The sequence below is a fragment of the Notechis scutatus genome, chromosome 1, assembly GCF_049901735.1.
Source record: "Notechis scutatus isolate UNSWTSFEM ecotype Mainland chromosome 1, rNotScu1.2, whole genome shotgun sequence".
Taxonomy (NCBI): Eukaryota; Metazoa; Chordata; class Lepidosauria; order Squamata; family Elapidae; genus Notechis; species Notechis scutatus.
In genome coordinates this window covers 243,159,073-243,182,588 of record NC_142009.1, presented here as the reverse complement: position 1 = coordinate 243,182,588, position 23,516 = coordinate 243,159,073, and the positions used below count along the sequence as shown (strand labels likewise).

At 36.8% G+C, this 23,516-nt stretch overlaps 1 protein-coding gene and 1 long non-coding RNA gene across 2 annotated transcripts in view; one reads left to right on the top strand and one right to left on the bottom strand.

The window, feature by feature from the left end:
• Nucleotides 1-284, bottom strand: part of PLEKHA7 (pleckstrin homology domain containing A7) — a 133,790-nt gene extending 133,506 nt beyond the window's left edge. The window contains 1 exon segment of the mRNA XM_026668327.2: nucleotides 173-284. Coding sequence (XP_026524112.2) covers nucleotides 173-261 — 89 coding nt within the window. The 5' untranslated portion in view covers nucleotides 262-284.
• On the top strand, nucleotides 147-3,086 carry LOC148133300 (uncharacterized). The gene is made up of 2 exons (XR_015746652.1): nucleotides 147-224; nucleotides 819-3,086. It is a non-coding gene; the product is annotated as an uncharacterized LOC148133300 (long non-coding RNA).
• Nucleotides 3,087-23,516: the final 20,430 nt, after the last annotated feature.

The window sequence follows — 23,516 nt, the reverse complement described above, 5'->3', positions numbered from 1 at the left end:
TTAATCCAGCCCGTGGAAACAGAAGTCGGCGGGGAAGGAAAGGGAAGCGGGGAGGGGGCAGAGAAAGGGAAAAGGGACGCGCTGAAGCGGCAACCCCGCCCCCACCTACCCCGCCGCCTGCCTGCCTAGTTTTTTTTTTTTCTTCTTTTCTTTTCCCCGCCCGGTGTCTTACTCGATGAAGAAGACCCGGCCGTCCCTGCAGACGCCATAGGACCAGTGCTCAGGTAGAGTGTCCCGCCCCACCGCCTTGGCCGCCGCCATGTTCGCCGCGCGCCCTGCCCGCCGGAGAGCGGGGGGGGTGGGAACGGACGGCTGCGGGAGGAACGGGAGGGCAGGCCAGGCCAGGCGGGCTACCCGGTGCCCCTTTGCCGCTCAGCAGCGCCACCGGGCAGCGGTTAGCAGGAGGCGCAAGTACACACACACGCCCCGAAATCCGCGCGCGACGTGTCTGGCCGCCCGCCGCCCTTGGGGCGTGTGGGGGGGAGGAGGGGAGGACAGGCAGCTTTCCCCGGACGGACGGTTCATTGCCCGCGTTGCAAGCCAGGCAGCAGGCAGGCTCAGGGCGTTCGGTCGCCCGTGGCGATCCGGGCAACAGGTTCTACCGCCCCTCCCCCCCTTTGTTGTGTTCTTTCATCTTCAAAGTTTTTGAGGCTCCCGTGTGAAGTCCGGGCTCGGTATAACTGAGCGGCGGGAAAGCTTCCTCTCTGAACACCGGAGAACTTTTCTAAGAAACCAAACGCTTAAAGCCCCGAGGTTTCATGGTTGTCGTCCCTTTCGGCGTAAAAGTCTACCCAGCTGCCTTTAACTTCTACCTATAGGACAGCAACGCGAAGTTGGGTGCGAAAGTATGCCGGGTCGAAATTCCACACAGGTCGCATAATTTAAAGAAAGGAAGGATTCATACTCGCCGTGCTTCGAATGACAAAGCCAGCCCCGGGGCGCTCTCGGTTTTCTGAACCTTAACTTACACGGGGTTTAGATTTTATGTCATGCGAAGCCAGAAAATTGGCCAAATTGGATAATCTAACAGATAGGTTTTGAGAGAAGAAAGCCTATATTCCTTTTCCTGAGTCGCTTCTTCCTCCACTGTAGAACACTAAGCATAAACGTCAGCTTATTTCAGCAAAATATGACAATGTCTTACAGAAAGATTACTTTCAGTTTTAACTAAAGTTCACCTGATCTTTCCAAGAGGGAATTACGGCCCTGAACTTTATACTGTAATCTGCTGAGCATGCAAAATTTAAAAATTTGAAGTTCACACTCAGAATAATGTACGCTTCATTGCCTGTAGTATGGACCAAGTGATAAAAGTTATGAAGTAGGTTTTTCTGGCCCTTCAAATATTTCAGGGGGACTTCTGTTCCAACCTGTCAAGCATGAATTCCTAACATATAGACAAGATGATACAAACTTGTTTGCTTAATATAAGTTGACCCAGATCTACACAAGCTCCTCTCTGGACAGTGACTTATTCTTGCTCACTACAAATTATTTTTCTTTTGCTGCTTCTGTTCTTGCTGAAAATGTCATTTATAAAAATATAAGGTGAAAACCCCAAAATTAGATTTGGAGAAATGGGGAGTGAATGTAACTTTGTTTAATTCTTTCTTAAAATAAAGGAAAGTTGAATTATCATTTTGCCTGCAGACTTGGAGTACTGTACATTACAAATTACCAGAAACAGGAGACAAACAATACATTTTATCAGATATAATTTTGATGTATATCATAGCATTTAAGAATGCTTAGCATATATTCATTAGTAATTAAGCATGTGTCTAGTTGTTTACTTTTGTTGAAATTTTCTATTGGTTTAGAATATGACTCAAGACAACCCTTCACTTCCTGTGTTATCTTTGTTACAAAAAGCCCATTTAAAATTTAAATTGCTTAATGTTGAAAAAGAAAAGAAAAATGCATATTGTTGATTTATAAAATCAGAGTAGAAGCAATATGCAACATCGCATAGATTTCTTATGATTGGAATTCAGTAGTTTTTGCAACAAATATACTTATTTAGAAGATAAGCTCTTTATCTACCATGTATAGGATCATTTATTTATTTATTTTATATCCCACCTTTATTTTTTAATAAATATCTCAAGAAAGAAAACACGCCTAATACTCCTTCCTATTACTTTTTCCACAACCTTATTATTGTTGCATCTGAGAGAGAATGACTGGCTCAAAGTCACACTACCAACTTTCATACCTAAGGCAGAATTAGAACTCACGGTCTCCCAGTTTCTAACCTGGTGGCTAGGTTAAATTAATTGGCTCTCTATATTTTTGTGGATATAATTCTACCATTATAGATAACCTTTCAAATATTGAAGTATTGTATAAAGATATCATGCCTTTTCTATTCAAATGGGCACATTTTAAAATTGTTTTTCCATTTTGAATAAGGGTAGCTTCAATTTACTTCCTGGAATCTGGTCACTTCTCAGAATACACAATACTTTTGTGTATCCATACTCATTTATTTATATTCATCAAATTTATATGCTGCTCGTATCCCATTTGATCTCAATTGTGTCTTCAAAACTTTGTTTTTTACCATTCCTCTTTTAAATCTCTTTTACTTTCCCCACCCTTATGCATGGTTTTCCTTTGCCTATTTCTTTCAATTATAAGCCACAGTTTAAAGGGACCAGATGAAGTTGTTATTGGTAAGATATTTAAATAGAAATAGAAAATTATAATTCTATGTATGTACTATGTATGTACTATGTACTACTACATATGTACTATGTAATACTATAATACTATGTAAGGTTTGCAGCCCTGTAATTTCAAGCACTCTCATTCCAGGTATTAAGGAATAAGCCCTGTCAAACTTTAAACGAAGTTTGTACTTTAAACAAATGAATAAAGTCAATGGATGGGAAGAAATGCAGAAAGTTAGCTATTTTAAAACAAAGTAATGGTAACACAGAGGGGGAGGAAACAGGATAATGACTGGACAAAAAGACATGAAACAGCAAACTCATATTTTTATATCACGACTTTAACATGGGATATAGTGCTCTAAATGTGTCTGTAAATGACACTTCAAAAAATAAATCTTTCTGAAGCTTGAATGCTTGTGGAAATTTGATTCAAATGCATGATACGGTAAGTTTTTTCATATAATACTGGCCCTATCCAATCAAAATACATATTAACAAGTATATCCAAGAGCCAGCAGTGGTTAAGGCACTGGGGATGCTAGCCCCGCCTTTGGCACAAAGTTATCTGGGTGGCCTTTGGCAAGTCATTCTCTCTCTGTTGTAGGAAGAAGGCAGTGGCAAGCTGCTTACAAAAATCTTGCCAAGAAAGCTAGAATATAGAGACTAGCCCAAGTAGTCACCAAGAGTCAAAACTGACTCAAGAGCAAAAAAAAGTATATATAAATAACTGTTGGCTAAAGGTGTGTAAAGGAATTCCCTTGCAGAATACCGAGTAATGGGGGGAAAAGTAAAAAATGTCCAAATATTTTTTGAAATGATATTCTAAATCACAGATACATTTTAAATTATGATAAAGAATCAAAGGAGGAGATTCTGGTGATGACTTGTGCAATTTGGCTTCAGCTTAAAAATAAAGATGTGACAAAAGTTAGAGAAAAACATAAATAAGATTTCTTGTTTTCACATGAGAATGGAAAATATTGGTATACAAGCTGGATATTAAATAGGAGCACAAGCCCTTGGAAAAAATAAATGAGAATTTCAGCAGATTTAGGATCGAGGATTTTTAAAAGACACAGAAATTCTGAGAGAATCAAAAAGGGAGAACATGGCTAGAATACTCTAGAATACTGAATTCCTTCCCAAAACCAGAGGAAAATCTGCACTGGTAATTTGCAGCAGGTTTTTTTTAAAATTAAAAGCTATGTCTTAATTAGAGTACTAATTATTTTTCCATGGGTATTTAGTATTAAGTTAATTTTATAATAGCAGTAGTTATACTTTCTAGAGATCCCATATCTGATGAATTAAAAAATAAATATGTGCTCAGGTTGTGCTCAATGACTGGTGACCACACCCAAGAGAAGTGGTTTCTCAATGCCTCCCTTCTAGCAGGCTTTAGAAAAACTTCCTTGCTTGTTTCACATCTCTATAATTTCAAGCACTCTCAGTCCAGGTATTAAAGAGGGCCAGCCCTGTTTCGACTTCTCAGATTTCCAAGATCAGCTAGGTGCTGCCAGCTGCTGAAACCTGCCTGAGAAATAGGGCAAGTTTATATACTGGCAAATCAGTTTGTGTTTTATGACCAGTCAACTACCTCATTGTTTCTTCAACTTTTCAAGATCATAGATTAACAAACTCTATTAATTTTATAAGGAACAGCTGTGACTGCACCTTTAAAAAACATGGGGGTGGGAATGTTGAAGATATAGTTTAATATTACTTCCACTAATATTACTTCCTCTTCAAGCAGGAGTTGTGAGTCCTGGAAAACCCCTAGGTTACGCACAGGATGTTTGGGATCATGCCACCCCATCCAATACCAACTGAGCCAATGAACCCCAAACCCAGAGCCACTCAGTCTTTCAACCCATTGCTCCCCATGCAGACCCTAACAGCCTCAAAGCACTTTGAGAGGGAGGACAGGGCATCACCTAACTCACCATGGGCTGAGACATACAGCTGAGTATCATCAGCATATTGGTGATACCTCAGTCCATGTTGATAGATGATCTCACCCAGCGGTTTCATATACATGTTGAACAGGAGAAGAGAGAGTACTGAGCCCTGCAGAACTGCATAAAGCAGTGGGTGAGGGCTGGATCTTTCCCCTCCTGTCAACACTGACACAGTGGCCTCAGAGGAAGGAAGTGAACCAGGACAGCACAAGGCCTCCCACTCCCATCCCCTGAAGTTCCCCCAGGAGAATCCCATAGTCGATACCATGGTCAATGGTATCGAAAGCTGCAGAAAGGTCAAGTAGAGCAAATTTATCTATACAAGTAACTGTACCTTTTAAAGGAATACCATCAGTTAACTATGCTGTAACATAATTCACATCCTATATATGCATATATCCCACACCCACATGTACACACATACATACATACAAACACCTACCATCTATGAGTACAAATTCATTAGAATAACTGTAGTTTGTGTTGAGTTCTGCCTAGCAATTAATCTTAAGGGCCTTACGTTAATGGATTCTTAACAGAATCTTGAATGGTTGTATGCATGGGGTGTTCCATCTATGCAAAAGTACAAAACACATTTTATTTGCAAGGGAAATTGAGACAGATAATTCTATATATTCCTTACCTGTGTTTACATATTTGTCAGATAATCATAGGGCTGGAAGGGACTTTGGAGGTTTTCTAGTCCAACCCCCCAATCAAAGCAGGAAGTCTTCATCCTGGATAAATGGTTGTCCAGTCTTTTGTTGAAAATCTCCAGTGATGGAGCACCCATCACTCTGGGAGGCAAGCTATTCCATTAATTAATTGCCACTATCAGAAAATTTCTCCTTAGTTTTAAGTTGGATCTTTCTTAACAAGTTTCTACCCAGGACTCTTCAATCTCTTCATAAATGACTTCGATGAGGGAATAGAAGGGGAACTCATCAAATTTGCAGATGACACTAAGCTGGCAGGAATAGCCAACACCTCAGAAGACAAGTTCAGGATCCAAAAAGATCTGGATAGATTTGAACAATTGGCCCTATCCAACAACATGAAATGTAATGTGGAGAAAAGCAAGGTTTTACACCTAAGCAGGAAAATCCAAAAGTACAAGTCGAGATTAGGCAAAAGCTAGCTCAAAAACCAGTAACTGTGAAAGGAACCTTGGACTCCTAGTGGATGGTCACTTAAACATGAGTCAGCAGTATGCAGCAACAGCCAAAAAAAGCTAATACAATTCTTGGTTGTATAAACAGGCATAGAATCAAAATCATGTGAAGTATTAGCACTGCTTTATAAATCCTTAGCAAGACCACACCTAGAATACTGCATCCTGCTTTGGTCACCACATTACAAAAAAAGGTGTTGAGACTTTGGGAAAAGTGCAAAGAAGAGCAACTAAGATAATTCAGGGCCTGGAAACAAACGTAGGAAGAACGGTTGCAGGAATTGGGTATGGCCAGACTAGAGAAAAGAAGGATCAGATATGACATGATAACAATATTCCAGTATTTGAGGGTTTTTTACAAAGAAGAGGGGGTCAACTTATTTTCCAAAGCACCAGAAGGCAAGACAAGAAACAATGGATGGAAACTAATCAAGGAGAGAAGCAACCTGGACTTGAAACTTCCTAACAGTCTTGGGAAGCTTTTTCTAACAGTCAATCAGAATTTGCCTTTCTTTAGCTTAAACCCATTATTTCGTGTCCCGATCTTTGAAATAGGAAGGAATGGGTCCTGGTCTTCTTCTATGGGACATATTTTTAATTAAGTGTTTGAAAAAAAGACAAGAAACTTCCTAACAGTGAGGACAATTAACCAGTGCTTGCCTGCAGGAGTTGTAAGTGCTTCATCACTGGAAGTTTAAAAAAAAACACCTATCACCTATCTGAAATTGTATAGGGTTTCTTGCTTGAGCAGGGGGGTGGACTAGAAGACCTCCAAGGTCCCTTCTAGCTCTATTCTGATTGATTGAATCATTGTTTCTTGTCTTGCCCTTGGGTGCTTTTCCCCCTTTTTTCTGTGACCATCTCTCAAGTACTGGAAGACAGATATCCCGTCATCCCAACTCTTTTTGATAGGTTAGACATATCTAATTCCCTTAACTGCTCATCATATGGTTTACCCCCAGACCCGTATAATTTATTCTCTATCAAACGCTCTTCTCTGCACATTCTTTTTGTAGCAAGTTGACCAGAACTGGATTCAGTATTCCAAGTGTGGTCTCACTAGTGCAGTATAAAGCAGTACTATCACCTTCTCGTGATCTTGATGCAATCCCTCTGTTGATGTTACCTAGGACTGCATTGGCTTTTGCTTTCTTTTTTCTTTTTGCCAGCTGCAGCACACTGCTGGTTCATACTTAAATGGTGGTCCATTAAGACATCTAGATCCCTCTTATAGTTACTGCTGTTGAACCAGGTACCGCCCTTTTTATGCGTGCATTTGCATTGTTTCAAAACTATTTCTAGCAAATTCTTTTGATTATTAATATATTGTAATAACATGCATATATATAAAATACTGTTAAGGCAGCATAGTTACAGTTCATTAATAACCATTCTGCAGTCTATACTCGATGAATAAAGAAAAATCTGTCTGTTAGCATTGGTGGACAGTTATAAGCCAATAGATTTTAGAATTCAGAGACAATAGGCACAACCCAGGATAAATGCCAATGTATTGAATATAAAGCGTTACAGAAAAAAAGTATGACAGGCTATGTCTCTCAGTGTGTCAAGAATCCTCCCAGGGTTACTAACTTGGCTGGCTGCTGTCTAGCGCTTTCCTGAGTCTTTGCCTTTATGACAAGATTCAAAATGTCTGGAGTCTCTTGCTACTTATTCTTTTCCAGATAACAGGGGTGTATACGTAACACAATACCTTGGTTCTATGACACAGCTTGCCAGTGGTTTGGTTACAGGTTAGATAGTTGACTGCTAAAGATATCTTGTGATATCCTAAACTGGCTGGGTGAGCTTGGGCCAGACCCTAACTGGTTTGGGTAAAAATAATAAATATGGTATCATGGTTTGTTAGTTAAAGTGTGTGTAACTTTAACTGCAAGAATGTAATTAAGGGTGTGGTTGTAAAAGCACTATATAAGAAGCGAGGCATTTGCAGCTCTCTCTCTCTCTGGCTTACTGATCCCTAATTACTTGATGGATTGATGACTGCGTTCTTGCTGGAAAGGGGAGAGAAGAAGGAGTGTTGATTTTTCTCAACGGAGAGAAAATAAAGATTGGACTGATTTATTGTAAGTGAACTGACATTGGCTATTCAACACGGACTTTGCAAATAGAGTATCCCCGACAAGACTTGACTGAAATTGATATATGACTAATGGACCGTTTATTTGACTATGCTATAATTCTTAAATGGAATAAACTATATTTTTGATAGCACAAGCGTATCTGTATTTTTACTGCGTGTTAACTAGAAAACTTATCTCACACATTTACCTGTCTTCCTATCTGACTTCGCTGCACGTTCTGTTTAGTTTGTTTTCCTTAACACCCGTTGGGGAATCCAGGCTTAACAGTTCTCTCTGAGCCCAATCATCTCATAGGGTTGTTGTTTGGAAAATAGGAGGAGGAAGGAATATCATATATATTCCCCACTTTGAATTATTTATAAAAATAACAACGGTGGGATAAAAATCAAATCAAAAAATAAAATGACAAACTATCTGTAACCAGACAACACACTGTTTATATAGACATTGAATGTTGCTCTTTGTATATATAGCAAACATAGTAAAATAAAATGACATTTATATTAAACGTGTAAGTACCAAAACTCCTCAAATTATGACTGTAATGGAACTGCCCATTACAGTTGTAAGTTGTGATGGTCATAAAGTGATTAATCATATTTTATGACTTTTTTAGTGGTGGTCATTAAGCAAATCACCATGGTCATTAAGTGAATCCAAAGTCATTATGTGATTGCCATATCGTGGATAAGAAAATCCATTGTTCACTATGGAACATTTTTACTAAAAAATGCCAGCTTTCAGGAAAAAAAATTGTAAATCGCAGTCACACGACTTTTGGGATACTGCAAACGGCCATAAATGGGGATCAGTTGCCAAGCATCCAAAATGTGGTTACAAAGCAACAGGTCATAAGTCAAGGACTACCGGTAAAGAAAAGTGGATTACAACATGATACTTACTTTTCTTCTGTGGTGACACTAAAACTTGGCAAATCTCCTAATACTTTACGCATTTTTTTTTGAAATATTGTAAAATATCATATTTATTTCAGTGTCTTCATCAGTTTTCATTGTATTTGGCCTATTGAGTCAATCCAACACGAATTTGGGCAAACTCTGGGGGTCAGTGAAGGACAGCAGGGCCTGACACCTTGTGGTTCTTGGGTCGCGAAGAATCGGACATGACTTAGCAAATAAACTGCAACAATTGACTCATTCAATTACAGTGATACTAATCAAGTGAAAACTTAATAAAACTAATTCCATTTGTGCAGCAATAATTATTCCTCTATCCTCTCAGCTGAAGAGTTTTACATTATTTGTTTCTCCAGTAAAATGTCTGCACCACTTATTTGCACCATTAACCATTATTATGTGGAATGTGGAATGTTTCACACTATTATCCCTTATGCAATAATGCTTTATAATATTAATACAAGGAATATCCCGAAAGCAGAGAACAGTTAAAGACTAGCAATACAAAGCACTTTATTGGAAATATGGCTTAAAATCCAGACTTGCAATTCCTTTATATGCACAATTCACCTGCAACATTTGGCATCCCTTTTTGAAACTGAAATATTTCTCATTTTCCAAGCCAGTTTTCCTACATTACACTATGAAGGTAAATAAAACAGACTATCTTGAGGATGGAAAGTCTATAGGCAAGCCATCCACCTCCCTCTATGCATTGCCTATGGAGTCAAAGAAAGCTACTTTATATAAATAACTTTGGAACGTTGATGTGTAGCTACAATAGTTAAATATTTATAATGGATTGATGTATAGTGTAAGTGGGCATGAAATGTACTAAATTGATACTAGTCTAACTGAAGGGGGTCTATTTGTCACTAAGCAACCTGGAAGAGGAAATAGGTGATGAAAATAGGTATAATTTGCTTTGTGCTGGTTTCATGCTTTCATTTGTTTTTAGAGTTGGCAAAAATGTTTCATATGTTACATGTTGCAGAATATCTATTTGTTTTCATCATTTTGTGTCTTTCAATTATATCTCATCTTTATATCAAAAGATGAGATATAAATGCAAGACTAAATCTGTACATTAGGAATAATTAAATGTCATTGGCAGTCTGCTAAAAGGCTTTTTTCCATTTCCTCATATCAAAGAAAAGCAAACCAATTATTTAAGCTACAGGTAGATTAGATCTCCAGTATCCTATCATAGGCAAATTATGAGGATTCCACTGCACAAGAAAAATAAACACTTAATGAAAATGTGTGCCACCTTTCTTAGGTTGAAGGCTGCATTTGGTTTTCAATTACATAATGTAGATTGCATTCTAAAATATGTATGCTATGACTAGGACTAAAACTATATTTTATTTGATTTCACTTACATTTAACTAAAATTTATAATTTTATATATTGGAAGAAACAGTGTCTTTCAAGCTTTGAAAGATCTTTCTTCTCCTTCTCCCCCTCCCGCTCCTTCTCCTCCTCCATAAAAGTTATAACATACACCTTGTTCATTATGAAGTGAACAGAGGAACATCTATTATTAAGTCATCCAAAATAAAATTAGCATGCAAAATAACACCCCCAAAGTAGCTACTATTATGACCAGTATCTGTACTTTTCTATACTTTTGTACATCTTATGAACCTTTTTAGTATGTGCAATGTTTTATTCATGATAAAAATGAATAGCTAAAATACATGTAATGCTTTATTTAGGCATATCTAGGATTAATGGATGGTGAACATTGATGAAATCATACCACTATCTTCAAGAAGGCCCGAATATCTGTGATATAGCAGGTCTGGAATGTAACATCCCAATGTTTGTCTCTACTTACTCATTTTAATCCTCGATAATAAAAATGGAAAGAGACTTATAATAAAATTTCTTATGCATCAAAGATTAAATACAACTTTTAGTAACTGGGAGAGCAGACCACCTAGCTTTTTAGCAACTGAACAAGATAATACAGGTAATCCCCACTTAGCAACTGGTTTAGTGATCTTTGAAGTTGCAACAGTGCTAAAAAACAACTACTTAGCAACCAGTCTCTGATCATTTTTACTTGCTTATTTACCTCACACCAAGATGTCCTCAAAGAGAAAAAGAAAGAACCCCAGTTCTGCTGACAAAAATAACAAGAAGGAAAACTAAATCATAAGCACAATTGCAGTCACATGGTTTTCACTTAGCAACCACTTTGCTTAATGACCCATTGTGGTTGCTAAACAAGGATTAGCTGCAATTTCTTGGGTAGACAGAAACAAAAAATGAGCAATACAATAGGATGATAATATGAATTGTTATAATATAAACCAATTTAAAAATATGGAACATCTCACATAACATGAAGGAATAATAATATAGTCAAATGAATGATTAACAATGATAATAATGTATTCAGAAATATTTGATTGATAATATGAGAATATATACAAACAATTGTAAGTGAGGACTATGGAGAAGATGCACAAAAAAAAATTGTAACCAACCAACACACTGTATGTACATAATTGGAAGATGGCTTTATGTTTTTATGTTTTGTTTGTGTATATTTGTCTAAAAAAAAAATCAGCAATACAAATGCAAACAATCTGGATTATTGTCAACCTTCCAAAGTAGACCAGACAAGTATGACCAGATGAGGTAATTTTAAGGTATATTATAAGACTATATTAATGGAATCTGATAGTACAGATCTCCCACCATCTCCTTTACAGCCTGAGAAGAGAGGGGGGTTTCTTTCATTATCCATTATGCAGCTGTGGACTATGCTGTCTCTTATTTGATAGTTCCCTAGGCAGCATCTCTTACCTTCATCTCCCAAGGTCATTCCCATGCACCATTACAGTTATTTATCAAGCTAGCTACTGCATTATTAAAATAGTTCTGCAAAATATTTGCATTTGAATCTAGTGACATTTTTAATCTAATAAAACTGTCCTACCAAAATAAACAACATTTTACTGCCAAATGACTGCTGCATGAAATTAACATGAAAGGGTACAGTAAGGGAACCATTCAGATAAATCATTTTGAAATTTCAGAAGGAAATGAAAACCATTTAGAATAAACATTTGTTAGCAAGACTGTTTGTAATGTCTTATATAGAGTTTCTGAGTGATAGCAGACATAATTACATGCAAAGATATCAGCACATTACTAAAACCACCATTACCCCTTCTCCCAAGAAAACCTGCCAAGAAACTTAAGCATAAGCCTATTTGATGACTAAAGAAACATGAAAGATGGAAAGTGTAATGGGTTATATTGTCTACAGTTATCCGTATTTTCTTATCAGTTATTAGCTGTATTGCCTACATTACTGGAAAAAAAAACATAAGACACGGATTATAGTTAAAGTATTACCAATAATGATGATCCAAGCAACTACAGCCATTCTAGAATTACAGTGTCTCAGAAGAACTATGCCATTAGTTTTACCTCAGAAAAGTGCTGAGACACAATTCCAATCTTGTAACTAAAGGAAAACTTGACCAAAGGATCATTGTGACTAAAGGAAAACTTGATGGTATATTTTTGTTGATATATCTTGAAATTATGTCCAGTTTAAAAAGTGGTTTCATTTCAAATTTGATTTCTTAAATTCTCTGAATAGTGCTGTGCATCTTTTTCCAGTATTTTTGAGATTTGTACATATCTACCCATATGGTAAAATATCTCTTCTGTCTCATATCATTTCCACGGCATTTACTATAGGATTTGTCTATCTTGGTTAACGACTTGTATCCTATCTGTGAACCTTTTATACCATTGTTCCCTTAGGTTATAACTTGGGGTAAATTTATAGCTTTGTTCCATTGTTCTTCCCATTGTTGTTGTCGTGTCCGGCGCAGGCAGGAAGCTCGGAGTCAGTGACTGGTTTCAGCTCTTTATTGTGCTCCGGTTACAGCTTAAACTTGGAAAGGAGAAACGGCGGCTTTTTATTTCCAAGCCGCGGCGGCCGCGGCCAATGGCACCACTTCGAATCTCCCGCGCTTAGTTCCACCAATCGCGGGAGATTCTTAACGGGCCAATCAGTGCGGCTCGCTCGACCAATCCGGTCGCCGCGCGCTTTAGCCAATCGCAGCGCGGGGTTTACGAGTATGTTAATTGACTGTACAGAACAGTTGTGTTGTGATAATTTATTTGAAGCCACTTTATTGTTCATTCTTTTATTTGTTCTGCCTCTGTGTCATACCTAAGTAAAATGTATACATACAGTATACCTTAATAGGCAAACTTGATTCTTTATGAGCTTTTCAAACTCTGTAATTTTCTTGGACTGAGTCATACCAAGCCCATCAATAAATGTCAACATTCCAAATACCCAACCCCACACTGAAGAATTTCCTTATAGCGGAAAATTCAAGGGAATGACATGGCTACATAAGGTTCTTTTATCTATGTATTCACCTTCTTGATGTTACACAATCAGACAATTGTAAGCAAGCAAGAAGTCAAATGCAAAAGATCTTTCCAAGTCAGTGACTTTTTGCTGTTCTTACACCCATCTTGAGAGGTGAATGTGTCGACTTAATGATTCTCACCTTGTCAGTTTCAACCTTCACATCAGAATAGTGGATATTATAATAATGCTTTGTGTTGATGTTTGCAGTATGTGTTCAAAGGAAAATTTCAGCCCAAATCACCTCACAGGGTTGTTGTTGTGGGGAAAATAGGAGTAGGAAAGTGTATTGGATATGTTTGTCACTTTGAGTTGTTTGTGAAAATAATAAAGGTGGGATATAAATAAATGAATAAATATGGGTTTGCTATATTGAAAATTCTTAAAAGAAACTGTAGCCATGACTATTAATTAAATAAATCATGAATATACACCAATGAAAATATGTTTTCATTCCACTTAACTACATTATCAATAATGTAGCACCACTCATGCCATGACCCTGAGAAGCATGGTGACAGAGTGAATCCATCACCCCTAACTAAATTTAAAAATGTGGCAGTAAAAAAAAAAGAGAAGAAAAGAATAATAAGTATGATTGCTAGGCAATTAGTTCAGTTGTTTTTCAGGCTATCATGAATATTGGTGTATGATAGATAAGCACAGTGAACTGAGAAAGATTTTCTAAATTTCACTAACGTTAGAAATTCAGATCATTTGATGAAACTGAATGACTGGTGACTGTTTGAGAGAGTGCTTCCCCATTAAGAGTTAAAGATGGCAATTCTTCCTATCCAGTTCACCTCAACCCCACAGCCACTTTGTCTTACTAGGGTTGAGTCATATCTGATTCCTCCCCATCCAAATCCTCACAGCCTCTAGCTAGACATTACACAACACTTCTCCTGCTTGGGCTCAAGATGTACAACTGAGTGTTATCAACATTCAGATAATTCTGCACCCCTGCTACTACATGTGGCTTCATGTAGATGCCAAAGAGAAATGGCAAGAGAATAAAGCCTTGAGATACTCCAGATAAAAGTGGGGTAGAACTAGATTTCTTCCTACTAGCAACAGCAATGTCACCATCTGACAAATGAACATAACAACTGTAGACTAATATATGCATGTGTGTGTGTGATCATAACAAATATAGACATATATAGATTATATCAATAAAAGGTAAGTTCATTTCATATTAAGCATTTTATTTGAATCAACTGATTTGTTCCCATCGTTATTTTTACCTAAAAAATAAAGTAATCAAAATAATCTTGAGAAAACTTCCATGTTTTAATACTTTCTGAATGTAATTTCCCAAAGAAAGTATACATTAATGAGATCACTATTATGTTGAGTAGGGATTTGAGAAGGACGATTTTTCTCTTCGTGATTGCACCAGCCTGGCTGGAACCACACATTCATGTAGTATCTTTTTAATATGAAAAAAATTATATATTTGGCTCAGAAAATTACTTTGGAAAAATCAATATTGGTTTGCTTGTTTGTTCAAAGTCCTTATGACTATAAAAACAGGGTGCAAAGAGTATAAACACCATATATCCCATTTGGTGTGGCACTAAGTAAGATTTCTAGTTTTAAATAAAAGCTTTTAAAAACCTGCATTCTTAAATAAATGGTTATATGGTTCAATGGTTATATGGTTATTATAAAACTCCACAGTAAAGTAGTTGATTAAATAACATAACTATTACATAAATATGGGAAGGAATTCCAAAGTCCCGACAAGAAAAAAAATTAAAGGAAAACTTTGATCTGTGATTCAAGACTCAGTCTAGATGGTGGGCAGAGATCATCAGAGTGTACGAAAATGAAATTCAGAAGAACCAATCAGTAATAGAAATATTCCCCTCTCAGGTAGGCCTGAAAAAGAGGACAGGGCAATTCAATTTTATCTTTACTGTTAAGCCTGAATTCCCCAACAAGTGTTAAGGAAAACAAACTAAACAGAATGTGTAGCGTAGTCAGATAGGCAGACAGGTAAATGTGTGAGATAAGTTTGTATTTTAGTTAACACGCAGTAAAAAAAACAGATATGCTTGTGCTATCAAAAATATAGTTTATTCCATTAGGAATTATAGCATAGTCAAAATAAACGGTCCATTAGTCATGTATCATTTCAGTCAGTCCAGTCGGGGATACTCAATTTGCAAAGTCTGTGTTGAATAGCCAATGTCAGTTCACTTACAATAAATCAGTCCGTATTATCTCTTCTCTCCGTTGAGAAATCAACACTCCTTTCTCTCCTCCGTTCCAGTAAGGAAAAATGCAGTCATCAATCAATCCAGTAATTAGGGATCATTAAGCCAGAGAGAGAGAGAGCTGCAATTGACTTGCTTCTTTTATGGTGCTTTTACAACCACACCCTTAATTACATTCTTGTAGTTAAAGTTACACACACTTTAACCAACAAACCATGATAACTTATTTATTATTTTTTACCCAAACCAGTTAGGGTAAACAATGTTATCCCTAACATTTACTATGTGGTTTGTTTGTTTTTTCCGAGGGAGGTGGGATCTTTCCTGGCTGGCTAATTAAATCCATTATTATCAGGCACAAACAACCAGACCCAACATGTGCAGAATTTGAGCTAATTAATTTATTGTGTTCTGCCTTTGATACCTCCCTTGTTTGGCAGCTTACTCCTGGGCACAATTAGAGAAGGTTCCAATGAAGTTAGGGAGATGTAGCCCTTAGGGAATGTGCAGTGGCTGCAGGCTAGCTCCATGCTTGATCCCTGCTCCCTAGCAAGCTGGGTGTTTCCCAATGATTATTTATTCAAGCTGAAAACTTTTATTTACTTTGGAACAGAATTCTAATTCTAATAGAAGAAAATATCTGTAGCTAAGGGTTGATCAGTAGAGTCCTTGGTTCTCTCTGAGCTTAGTTGTTGGCTTGCAGATATTTCATTATTCAACTACATAGCATCATCATTCTGGTGAGTGTGGGGTTTTGCTTTCTGTGTATATACAGTATTGCTGGTTTCAGAAAATCAAGTTCCAGACAACATTCAGGCAAACAAGCAAGCAAGCAAGCAGAAAACAATATCCTACTCAAGAAACTACTGAGGAGAAACTACATCTCCACCAACATCTGCAAGCAAATAACCAAACTCAGAGAGCACCAAGGTCTCTAATGTTTGTCTTCTGCATCAATTACAAAATTTGACAGCTGGCTGACCACCTTTCATGATACAACTTAAAAAATAATTAGATGGTGTTAGATTTAACCCTTTTTATAAAAAGAATGTTAGTCATAGACTTGAAAAAGACAAGCACCAAAAAAGAAGAGAAAAAACTGGTTGCAATCCTGGAAAAAAATCCCTGAACACATAATTGATATTCATATGTAAACTGGTTTCATAAAGTGATTGCAACCCAGCATCCGCTTAAGTAGATATAACTCAGTCCTTCAACTGCAATATTATTTAGTTATTCCAGGATAAGCACTATAGTATTGGTTGTCAGATGAGTGGTTAGGATTATACTGATACATCCATTCACCCATCTCCCAAAACACACATCTCAATCCTATTGAACACAGAAGATCAAAACTTTTATTTTCTTCATTACAATTGCTAAATGGTAAGGGGGTTTTCACTATGGAAGGATGGGAGAGGACAGCATGTTTTTCAAAGGATGAATGTCAAAATAAACGTGTCTATACATACAGGGTTTCAAATTTTTATACCTCCACCATTTCTCACACTTCCAGATGTTTACACTTCCTTTTTTCAAGATGTTTATTCCAGCTTCAGAATTGTAAAGAGGATCACTTTTCCCCCTTTTTCAAATTTTACAGTTCAAGACGAGCAAGAATTGAGATTGCAAGAGGTAAAAACTAGGCATGCCTTTCAGGTCTGCAAACAACCAAATGATCAGTAGACAGTACCAGAATTATAGGGTTTTTGTATCTCTTTGCTGCCCTCTACATTTCTATATAAGTTTGGATTTCTGCAGCTCAAATATGATCTGCCTGTATGCACATCAGGCCAAATAACTCATTTCAAGATATGTCAGGCAGGCATCATTTCCCAAAGTAATCTTAGCAAATGTTGGTCTCCCAACCATTATTCAACAAGTGCATATAAACACAGATGTCTGAATAGTGAATTATGATTAATTCTGATAACAGACTCAAAATGGCTCTTATGAAACGTGGTTCTCCTGGGCCCAACTCTGGGAAAGTTTTCTGCTATTTACAGTGGCATTTAGCTGTCCATCTGCTTCTATTACTGAAGTGCAGTTGTAACTTGTTTAAGCATAAATTAGTTTAAAAATAAATGAAGTGGTGAAATAACATTTGCTTGATTTATATATTTATAAAATGTATGTCCCAAAGTTGGAGGAAGAATGAACTCAGTAGTAGCACATTTATTATCTTTATCACCCATTTTCTACTTGTCTTCCAGCCTGGTCATTTTTTATAAGAAATGCCATTTTTTATAAGAAATGCCTAAAGGAAAAAAAAATAAAAGGCTATATTACTGCTCTGCAGGTTAATAGTACATATTCAGTGGAACTTTTCTGAAAGGAATGTGTGTCCAGAGGCTAGTTGGTCATGATAACTATTTGGCATTCTGTTAAAATTCCATCCTGCCTTGTTATTACATGACTCCACTGTCAGCTTTTTAATCAGACTGCTGGAGTGTGTACATCAAAAATTTTAAGATCATAATTTAGTTCTCAGAAATTGAAAAAGTGAATTGTGTTCAACATGAATTACTGATCAATTGTTCTTGCTGTTTTACTTTGTTGGAGTAAAAAGATTTTCAATACAAGGAAGGAGAGACTACACTTCTAGACTTAATCATCTTGTCTTGGTATTATTCTAAAATTTTATGCATACCTATCATGATATTGGCAATCAGCCAAGCAACTCTATGCAGGATACAGAAGTAAGAAACAGTATGCCAAATAAATGAAAAGTATAAAAAAATGAGATTTTCTTAAACAATAAAAAGAAAAGGAAGTACATTTAAATCTACATAATATACCCTGCCACCATTTCCCTTTTTCTGTTATATCTTTACTTCCCCCATCAGTATACACTGCTTTACATGCCATATTTTGCTCATTGAACAGCCTCTTTTGGGGATCTCATCAATCCCATCTAACAATGGTTTTCTTAGTCTTCCTTTCTTCTCAACCCACTTATTCTTACCCTGTCAATCTCTCTCTGATTAAAACACCTTGACATAATTCTTTTAAACGGGTTACTCCACTCATTCAACACCCATTCATTTTTGACCCATCTCTTTTATCACAAGCACTCCTTAAGTACTAAATTCCCACCTTGTTTCTACATACCCAACTCTTATAGTGCTACCTCATAGCAAAATCGTCAGAAGTTTTTTTCAGAAAAAAACTATCCTGTAATCTTCAACTCTTACACTGCAAAAACATATGGACGACACAACTCGACCAGGGCAAAGCAAGACGCAATCTACATAGACTTCTGTAAAGCCTTTGATTCAGTGGTACATGACAAACTACTCCTAAAAATAAAATCCTATGGTATCTCTGGACAACTGAATAACTGGATAGAAGCATTCCTGTCAAACAGACAACAAATGGTCAAAATCGGGAGCGTCCTATCAAATCCAGTACCTGTCAATAGTGGTGTCCCCCAGGGCAGTGTTCTAGGACCAACTCTCTTCATACTCTACATAAACGACCTCTGTGATCATATTAAGAGCAACTGCGTTCTCTTCGCTGATGATGTAAAGCTGTTCAATACCACAGACAATACTGCTACCGTACAAAAAGATCTTGACTATGTATCTGAATGGTCAAACAAATGGCAACTTCAAATCTCAACAAATAAATGCTCTGTCTTACATATTGGCAAAAAAATCAGAAAATAAAATATAAGCTGAATAGTCAAGATCTTGTTGATGACCCAAGCTCTGTAAAGGACCTTGGAATACTCACCTCTAATGATCTAAGTGCTAGAGCCCACTGCAACTACATAGCCAAAAAGGCATTAAGAGTTGTTAACCTAATCCTACGTAGTTTTTCTCTGGTAATATCACACTACTAACCAGAGCATACAAAACATTTGCTAGACCAATACTCGAATACAGTTCATCAGTCTGGAACCCTCATTACGTATCTGATATTAGCACAATTGAGAAAGTCCAGAAATATTTCACAAGAAGAGTTCTCCACTCTTCTACTCATTGTAGAATACCTTATGCCACCAGACTTGAAATTCTAAAACTAGAAAACCTTGAATTACGCCGTCTTCGGTCTGACTTAAGCATGGTATATAAAATCATACATTGCAATGTCCTACCTGTCAATGAATACTTCAGCTTCAACCATAACAACACAAGAGCACACAATAGATACAAACTCAAAGTAAACCGCACCAAACTTGATTGCAGGAAATACGACTTCAGCAATAGAGTGGTCAATGTCTGGAATACTCTACCCGACTCTGTAGTCTCTTCCCCAAACCCCAAAAACTTTAACCTTAGACTGTCAACTATTGACCTCACCCCTTTCCTAAGAGGTCTGTAGGGGGCATGCATAAGCGCACCATCGTGCCTACCGTCCCTGTCCTATTGTTTCTCTTATTCTTTTATTTTCTTATATATACCCATTTCATGTATTCACAACTATGTATACACTTATACTTATTATCTTGTAAACAATTGGCAAATCAAATAAATAAATAAATAAAATAAATAAGTATACCCAGCAGTTTTGCATCTCTCTTTCCTCTTTCCTTTCTTAGAAATTGTTCACATTCAGATAATGAAGAAAGTATGTGAGAATCCATTTTATAAAGAAAAACATGTAAATTGTATACATAATGTTCTCCAGGTGTGGGTGCGTGGGTGGGTGTGGGTGTATTAGGTGGGTAACATACCTTTCCCTAATTTGGTAGCTTCAGATGTTTTCAATTGCAATCTTCAAGATTCTCTGTCATGTGTTTATTGCTACTACAAGGCATAGTCTTAATGTAAATCAATATACTACATGTACCTCTTAGCTGATGGGAACTGAACCACATCACATTGACTTGCAATTTAGTCTCTAAATTAATGGGCCTAGCTGAGGTAGAATTGTTTGAAAATACTGGGAAGTAAAATGTACCTACTGAATAGTAAGTATCTATTTAATCTGAGCAGAAAATACTGCAGGGAGTGCTAGTATGATTTAGGCTGGTAATCTAATCCATGCCATCTTTAATTGATTAAAAAATACAAAAACCTTGACTAAGCTTCATCATGATGGGCAACATCAGTCAATATTTATGGGTCCATCTGGTAATGACCATGGCAGATGGCAAATGGTAATTTGGAACATATGAGGAATACATACAAATAGCACAAATTATTAAGTAAAAAGAAAAAGAAAACAGGGCAGAATGCAATAGGTCAGAATGAAGGTGGCCTGATCTTATAAGGTAAAATTGATGAAGACACAGTTTTAATTACTGTATGAATGAAAGTGCCAAAAGGTATGTGAGGAAGTATGAATTGGTATCGTCTTCCTCTAAGCTTTTGTGGCTGCATATGAAAGTAAGAAAAGGAGGTTTACAGCCAAAAGCCAGACAGAAAGAACACTTAACAACACAAAGCAATAATACAAAAAAATGTAAACTGTTATTAGAGAATATACTTGCATAATCAAGTTGGACACACACACACAAGGACACACAGTTATATTTACAATCTTAACCCATTCCAAGAACAGACAAGATAAAAATTAATCTCTGGTCAGCCAATAATCAAATGGCCAATTCAGGAAGGTAACTCAGCTATTATCCTGTGTCAGATTCTATATGCCACATAACAAAATTTTGCAACATTGCATGTAATGAAAAAATTTTTGTCTGACAGTGGTGAGAAATATTAACATAAATGAGAAGGAATACACATCTTAAAATATAACCGATTTGATCTTTTATGATGAAAGATTGAGTGGATTACTGATTGATACTACATGGATTCTAAATGTAGGGTACAATTTGGGGGGGGGGGGTAATTTCAACAATGTACCTTGGGGGGAAATGAACATAGAAGAAAAAAAAAGAAGGGAAAGAAGTGAGAGTGAAATTAGAATGAATCCAGAAAACAAAGTAAAATTCTCTAGGTAAAAAATATAGATTAACCTTTTGACAGAATGAATACAGAGTGGACAAATGACTAAGCATGGTAAATGCATTATAGTTTGAAGTCACATTTAATGTTTGGGGCAATCTGAAGTACACAGAGAATGTGTAGTAATCAAAAAGTGGGAAGAGGTGCTTATTAATAGGGATGGATTTTCCATTTTTTTCATTTGGGGCTATAAAATGTTAAGAAAACATACCATAATTATGCTAGGTTTTTTTTTTTTTTTTTTTTTTTTTTTTTTTTTGGGTTTTTTTTTTTATTGTTTTTTTTTGGGGTTTGGGGGGTGAAATTAAATAGTAATTTTAGAGGATGCTATGGAAGCAGTAAAAAAAAGTCCTTAATTCTTGGTTTGGGGCCAAAATAAAAAAAAATAACCCTCTTTAGTTAGTCATTTTGATAGATTAAACAGATATAAATGTTGTGGGTTAATTTTTCAATTGTCATAACATTTGCACATTTATCTGATGAATTAATGTGGAAATAAAAATAAAACATAAACAGGACAAAGCTTCTTGCAGAATTACTGAGGAAGCATTTATTTTGCCCCTGAAGCCCTTTGCACAACCCCATTAAACTGACTGGGATAGGGAATAAGATATAAGGGAATGCAGAGAGAACAAGAAATAACTAAAAATTAGAAGGGAATATAAAATATTTATGAGAGTACTGGAATAGTAGTATCCTGTTTATGAGAATCTAAGATTCAGGTCAGTGTAATTATTTGAACATTTTTATGTTCTGTTTTATAAATATATTTATGTCAATAATTCTATACCATAAAGTCCAAACCAATACTTTTAAAAAAATAAGCTAATGGATCAAATTCTGCAATCTACATCACTCGACTGCGTCTTGCTTAACCTGTGTTCAGTAAAACTGTTGCAAAGCCAGGCCTTTTTTATTCTGTATTTGTGCTTCTTAATTTTCCTCCTCGGATGCAGAACTTCACATTTGTCCCTATTAAATTCCACCGTTTTTACTTTCATCACACTGCTCAAGCCTGCTAAGATTTTTAAGAATCCTCTCTTTTATTTAAAATATTAGGCACTCCTCCCAGCGTTGTTTTATCTGCAAACTTTTTAAGTGTCCCCCTCAACTCCTTCATCTAAGCCACCGACAAAAAGTAGAACAGCGAAGGGCCTGTTGACAGAACTATGTGGCACTCCACTCAATATTTTCTGCCAAGCTGAAGAGGAACCATTAATGAGCACCCTATGGGTGAGGTCACTCAGCCAACTGTGAGTCCATCCAAGAATAGTATTATCTAGCTCATATTTTAACACTTTAATAAGGAGCCTATCATAAGCACTCTGTAGAAGGGTTTGCTGAGGACAAGGTACATTATGTCCATGGCATTCCTCTGATTTACTAAGCTAGTTGCTCTATCAAAGAAGGAGATAAAATTAATCTGGCATGATTTATTTGCAGCAAGCCCATGCTGGTTCCTGTTAACCGCAGCAGGTCTATCCAAATGCTGACAAATATGTTGTTTGGTAATGAGCTTGGTGTAGATGTCAAGCTGACAGGTATGTTGTTCCCCCAGTCCTCTTTCTTTCCCCTTTTGAAAATATTTGCTCTCTGGTCTTCTAGCCTTAGTAGACCTCTAGGAGTTCTCAAAGGGTACTAGCAATCCCCCCTGTGCTTTTTCTTCAGTGTTTTAGAAAGTAATTCATCTGGCCCTGGAGACTTGGATTCGGTTAGTTAAGTTCTCTTTTACTCTTTTCTTGTTTATCTTAAGTAAACAGTTCCTCCTCTTCCTCAGCAGCATGAGGGTAATCAAGAAGAGCTTTGCTTCTCTTCTGACAAAAGACAGGTACAAAATACAGTGAGGAGGTTCTGCCTTTTTACCGTCATTCATTACCAATTCACCATGTAGGCCTCACAATGGACCTAAGCCAGGGGTGTCCAACCTTGGTAACATTAAGCCTGGAGGACTTCAACTCCCAGAATTCTGGGAGTTGAAGTCCTCCAGGCTTAACGTTACCAAGGTTGGACACCCCTGACCTAAGCCTTCTTTGACTTTCCCTTTAATTCTAACCTACCCAAAGAAACATTTTGTTTGTTTTGTTTGTTTGTTTGTTTTTAGTAGTTTTAGTATCTCTTGCCAGTGACAGCTCATTCTGAAGT